Below are 5,886 nucleotides of genomic sequence, written 5' to 3'. Positions count from 1 at the left end.
ACCCCTTTGCTGGCAATCCCAATACGAACATGTGCCATCCATAAGGACCCTCAACCCTTTAAACCCAACCCCAAATTATTGTACTTGGTGAACGAGAAGGAAAGAGAGGGATGGGGGGCCTAAATGATGGATACCAAAAGGGCAAAGTACAGAGTGAGGTGCAATTATTCCTGCCATGGATTTCATCCTAAGCAAGTCATAGGCAGAAAATTCCCTCATCATCTAGCTTCCTCATCCCACAGATCAAAAGGTTTAAAGAAAATGAGAAAAGAAACAAAAAAAATGAAATTATTTGGATACGCAAATTTGACACATTTATAATACAGATATGTAGACTTTGCTTAATTATATTAGAAAATGTGACAGTAAATATATTAATTTTGTGTGTCTAAATAAATCATCCGAAAGAAAAAGCTAGTACTATATAATAATACCTCATTTGATACAATCTTTTAGGGTGACAGATATTCCCACTCTCATATAGCTAGAGCTATCTACCCAGGCAAAAATAGAAAAGGGTTTTTAATTAAAGAGACTTCTGTATTCTCTCTTTCTTATTCTCTTTCCTTCACTACTTCTTTCTCCTCCTCCCTCTCTCTCTCTCTCTCTCTCTCTCTATGAGAGAGACTTTTGGAGGGAGAGACAAAAGATCATAGCTAGCTAGAAAGCAGAAGCAGCAGCTAGCCATGAAAAACACCATCAGGTGCTGCATCTCTTGCATTCTACCATGTGGAGCTTTGGACGTGATTCGAGTTGTACACTCTAACGGCAGAGTCGAGGAAATCAGCGGCACAATCCGAGCCAGCGAGATCATGAAGGCGTACCCTAAGCACGTCCTCAAGAAGCCCTCCTCGTCGGCGTCCGATCACGACGGGGTCGTCCCGAAGATCGTGATCGTTCCTCCAGACGCGGAACTCCAACGCGGCAAGATTTACTTCCTCATGCCTATGCCCGCTTCTTCGAACACGTCTGAAAAGGCGGGGAGGACAAGATCGTCGTCGGCAAAGAAGAAGCGGATTAAAGACGCCGAAAACAACAACATCACAAACAACAGCGTCGCCATGACCAACCTGCTGATAAATGATCGGTACTTGAGTGAAATACTGTTGGAAAAGCATTCGTCGCAGAGGGATCGGCGGCGAGGACGTGTTGGGGTTTGGAGGCCGCACTTAGAGAGCATTTGTGAGTCACCAAGTGATGTGTAATATTGGCGGATTTTCATTTTTTCGATCTTCTTCTTCTTCTCAGTTTTATCATTTGTCTTAAAGGTTCATATATTTTAGTAGGGTTTGTGCCCATTCTTTCTTTTTGCTGCCTCTTTTAATTTCCTTTATTTTCTGCCTTTTTCTTTGTTTTGTGTTTCTTGTTTTGTATATATATGAAAAAATAGGGAAAGAAGAAATAATATACAAACAAGTTCTATGAGAGGGTCGATCTCTGTTATTGTGGTGGGTTCTCACCCGACTAGATAATATATATTTGAAGGCCATCGGCTCATGGCAATTAATTACTCCGTTGACATCTGTGTGTGTTTCTTGTTCAATTATTTCATGCAGTGGATATGATTTAATCTTGTAATTTTGGAGAGGGGTGAAGATCAAGAAACTAAATTGTTATGGGTTTTGATTAATTATTTTGCTTCTTTTGTTTGGAAGGAGGAGTTTATCTGGGGAAAGAGACTACTATTTTGAGAGAAACCAGTCCTGCTACTATGCCATTGGAAAATATGATTTGCTTTATTTCTTAATTTTCGTCGAGAAAAATGAAAGAATAATTCTACACTTTCTAATTACACAAATAATTTTTCATGCGTATTTCATATATATGGATATTATTTATCGAAATTTAGTATGATAATAATTTCTCATACGCTTTTGACGGGGAAGACATCATCCACACTCATTTTGGGTTTTTTTTTCCCCAAAAAATATATAAAATTATCATATACATTGTTTGATATGACGATGAGATGATCAAAGACACATTGAGGTGGATGGAAATGATAGTCCCCACATACTTTTTTTTCCACCACATATAGGATAATGCAAATGTAACTTTGCACACTAGCTAACAAGTGGGTATATGGCATTTCTTTAAGCATGTTGTTCTCTTTGAGAATGATTAATTAGATATAGAGATGCTGCCAATAGCATCCTGTAAAGGTAATCACAGTAGGGTTTGACCCTTTTTTCTTCACATTGGCCGGTGGCAGTGACAGATGGTTTAGCCTTTGATGAGCAACCCCATGTTCCGATCGATCCCGATATATGAATTCTTCCTGTCCCTGGCAGTCCCACCATCAGGGGCCAACCAAAAAAAGGCGTCACAGAGTTCAAATATGTGATTGAAATCCTTTTGGTACATGTCAGATTCATATATATATATGTGTGTGTGTGTATTTATATATAGCAATGGTTATGGAATACACTAAAGTCATTACCTTTAGTGTTTCCATCCAACTATCTCTTTAGTCATAATATAAAGAGATATCCAGTAATGGATTTGATTTTAGATTCATAATCTAAATTAGTTTTACGCTTCCATTCGATACTTTGAATTTCCTCATTCTTAAGGAATCCATCCTTTAGTATTTCCCAAACACTTAAGGACTTACTTGACATTTGTCATAATTCTGATGACTTGCACTAATATCTTTTGCACTTTTTCTTAGTAAAACTCTTATTAGTGTTTTTCATACAATATGAAATACATAAAATCACTTTTTGCGAATTCATAAAGGATTCCATTCACGCGTTTATTTCTCTTTGAGAGTCTTAGGAGAGCAACTTCCGAGTCTCTCTATCTATTAATAGAGATTGAGATAATCCAATTAACTTTTGAAATCCATCATAATAGATTCCATTCCCCAGTATATAGAATATGTCTCCCAATATATATATCCTAACATTATAGAATAATTTTATTGAAGCAATCTATTTTCATTTCCAAAATTAATATATCTCATGTATATACAAATTTAGGGATATGACTAACTACCACTAATCTTTTGTAAAACTAGTAAACAAAAGATTCATTTACATCTTTATGAGAAATCAAACAATTTGACCTTTTCTCATGAGATGCTAATAGCTCCCACTATTTTGCTTAGATTCATGGTGGATGGATCTCTATAACTTATACACATTGTGATTCCAAGTTTTAGACATAAATCATTAGGACTATCCTTATAATGGTTTTGAACAACTTACATTATCTCCATACTTTGAATCATTATGTAGTTGTGGCAAGCAATCTCCGAATGAATTGAAACCAAGACTACGTCAAAGAAGGTTTCTTCCAAGTCGATCTATCTCTTAGCTACCAATTAACTTTGTAGGTTTCTTTATTCGAGTTAAATGGTAACATACCATTTATTTGAGTCGATGTCATACATAGGCTCAATATAGTCTCGAGGATCTTCTCTTGAATTCATTTGAATTAAGGAGGTGTAACTCTATGACTTGGTCATAAAGTTCAAACCATTCTTCTTGAACGATTTGTTGGTCCTTTAGATCTACTTGGAGCTCGTAATGTAGGAACTTGGTTGTTAAGCTTGTTGAGTATCATCTTGTACCTCAAAGAACATGTTCCTTGAGTTCTATCTCTTGTTCATTTGCTCTATCTAAGGCAAATCTTATTTAAGATTATAATGAACAACCCAACAAACAACCTTTGTTAATTGGTTTATAGAAGTGATATCCAAAGGTTTATTTAAGGATATCCCACAAGTGTACTTCTAACATACATTACTTTAGCACATATGCAAGTCTATTGACATATGTTTAACAACCCCAAATCTTAACTTGATTAAGACTTGACTTTCTTTCCAACTACATCTCATGAAGTTTGAAATAATTTAGAAAAAACTCTAATTAACAATTATATTGCCTTGGAAGAAATCAAAAGGCTCCGACTTGGCAATCTTGCCTCCTTCAAGAGGAGTTCCATGCTTGTACGCAGTAGTCCTCACAACTTCGTCTTCATCAGGCCTCGCCTGTGAAGTCGCATACTTTATATCGTCCCAACTCTTTGCCATTGTCTCTCTGTCCTCTCTCTCTCTCTCTCTCTCTCTCTCTCTCTCTCTCTCGGGTTTAGACTGAACCGCATGAGACATGAGTCGGTTCTTATGATCTGCTTCCATTTATATAAGCTGAATTTTGTATCATTACGTGGCAGATTGGTTTAAGATGAGAGCTCGCTCTAGCTATGTTTCGGTTAAAGATTATTATGACACGAGATATTGTGTTCTGTACAAAATGAATAACGTCTTCTCTACATGCATGACATTGATGGAAGTTGTCCTTGTTTGCTCTTTTCATTTCACACAGTGGTTTGACGCTTAACATGTTTACTTTTGAAATATGAAAATATGAGTTATTTTGATTCTTTTTAAGTGTTGTAATTTGAGTGGACACTTGTTTTGTTACTTTTTTTATTTTTAGGAAATATGGTTAATAATCCGAGTGGACAAAAGTAAAGAGAGGATTTGAACTCTAAATGCAGTAAAAGTATTTTAAGTTGAAGAGTCAAAGACCAAATCTTTGTCATTAATTATTATCTAATCAGTAACAACATAATTACATAGACTTAGCTATGTGTTGTGCTCTTTCATTTGTAAGCTTCTGGTGTAATTTCAGGTCACTTAAGACGGAAGATTTTTCTTACGTACATGTAAACACAAAGCGTCGACATTTTTAAACCGTTGGATCAAATCTAACTGTCACCCGTCACCAATTTTAAACATCCGACGATCAATTGTGCGATGAGGGAGACATTAAACTTGATGATCTTGGTCATGATTTGTTTTCACCCTTTTCAATAAATATCAAAAAACGTAAAAGAGTCGTTCACAATGCTCAAAAGGAACATCATTCCATATCATAAAAGATACAAACCCACAAAATATCCTCATAAAACTCAGAATGCTCCTTATCTTTCTTCTTGAAAGCAAAGCTTAATTCAAATCGACAAGCACGCTAACCCCCGTCTAATCGATTCTCGGGAATCATTTGCTCATTATCAGCATCGACTTCTGTCTCAACTTGAGGCTTTGAAGGAGCTTTGGAACCAGGAGGCTGTTCCGTCTATGCCAATCCATGCATTTTCACCATTCACATGCTATGGAAAGAAATAGTAATTAAGATTAAAATAAAATGCATCAGGATTCAGAACAGATAGATAACTGATAGTAATAGCAAACAGAACAGAGCTATACGGTAAAGATTCAAACCTTTACTTGCAGCGCTGTCGTAGTTCTAACCACATTGACACCGCAATTCTGAGCCAATATTCATGGTATAGCCTCAGAAGCTATACCATCAGCTTCATACGGCCACTGTTTTACAATCAAAACACAACTGTAAAGCCACAGCTAAACATAAATCTCCAATAAGTCAAAAGTGAAGCAACAGACGGTTCTTAGTCTAAGTGTTAATCTTTCCATTTTCATGAGGAGTTCTCCAGATTCTTGAACAAGTTTTACACAACAAATACAAAACTTTTAGATGAGGAAAAGTGCGTTTACCTAGATGAAGAATCATAAGACCTGGAAACCAATAAACAAGAATAAATAGCTAAATGCAAAGCCCTTATTTATACAAGTACTTACAGCAATTAAATCCCCAAACTGCCTAGTGAACTCTGTACTGATACAACTCTTGAACAGCCCCAACATTGTTGCACCTGCCATGTAAAGCATACACAATTAGCATGCCAAAACTGCTAGCTTAGCATTTCAAGTTCGGTACACCTACAATTGCCAAATGAAAATTAAGTTCTGCCTGTTCCCCAGTTTTCCTAAGAAAAATCTGAGGCCGCACCATGGAACCCATGAACCTGATTGAGCACAAGGAATAGTGCCCTGAGTTCCATTCTTGTGCATGCCAT

At 36.5% G+C, this 5,886-nt stretch overlaps 1 protein-coding gene across 1 annotated transcript; it reads left to right on the top strand.

The window, feature by feature from the left end:
* The first annotated feature begins 335 nt into the window (after nt 1-335).
* Nucleotides 336-1,510, top strand: LOC137726656 (uncharacterized). The gene has a single exon (XM_068465595.1). It carries the CDS (start codon nt 687-689, stop codon nt 1,203-1,205), a length of 519 nt encoding a protein of 172 aa, XP_068321696.1. The 5' UTR covers nt 336-686; the 3' UTR covers nt 1,206-1,510.
* The last annotated feature ends 4,376 nt before the right edge of the window (nt 1,511-5,886 follow it).

This window comes from Pyrus communis, chromosome 2 (assembly GCF_963583255.1).
Source record: "Pyrus communis chromosome 2, drPyrComm1.1, whole genome shotgun sequence".
NCBI classification, from domain to species: domain Eukaryota; kingdom Viridiplantae; phylum Streptophyta; class Magnoliopsida; order Rosales; family Rosaceae; genus Pyrus; species Pyrus communis.
The sequence above is the reverse complement of the archived record's forward strand: the minus strand, read 5'-3'. Positions and strand labels throughout refer to the sequence as shown.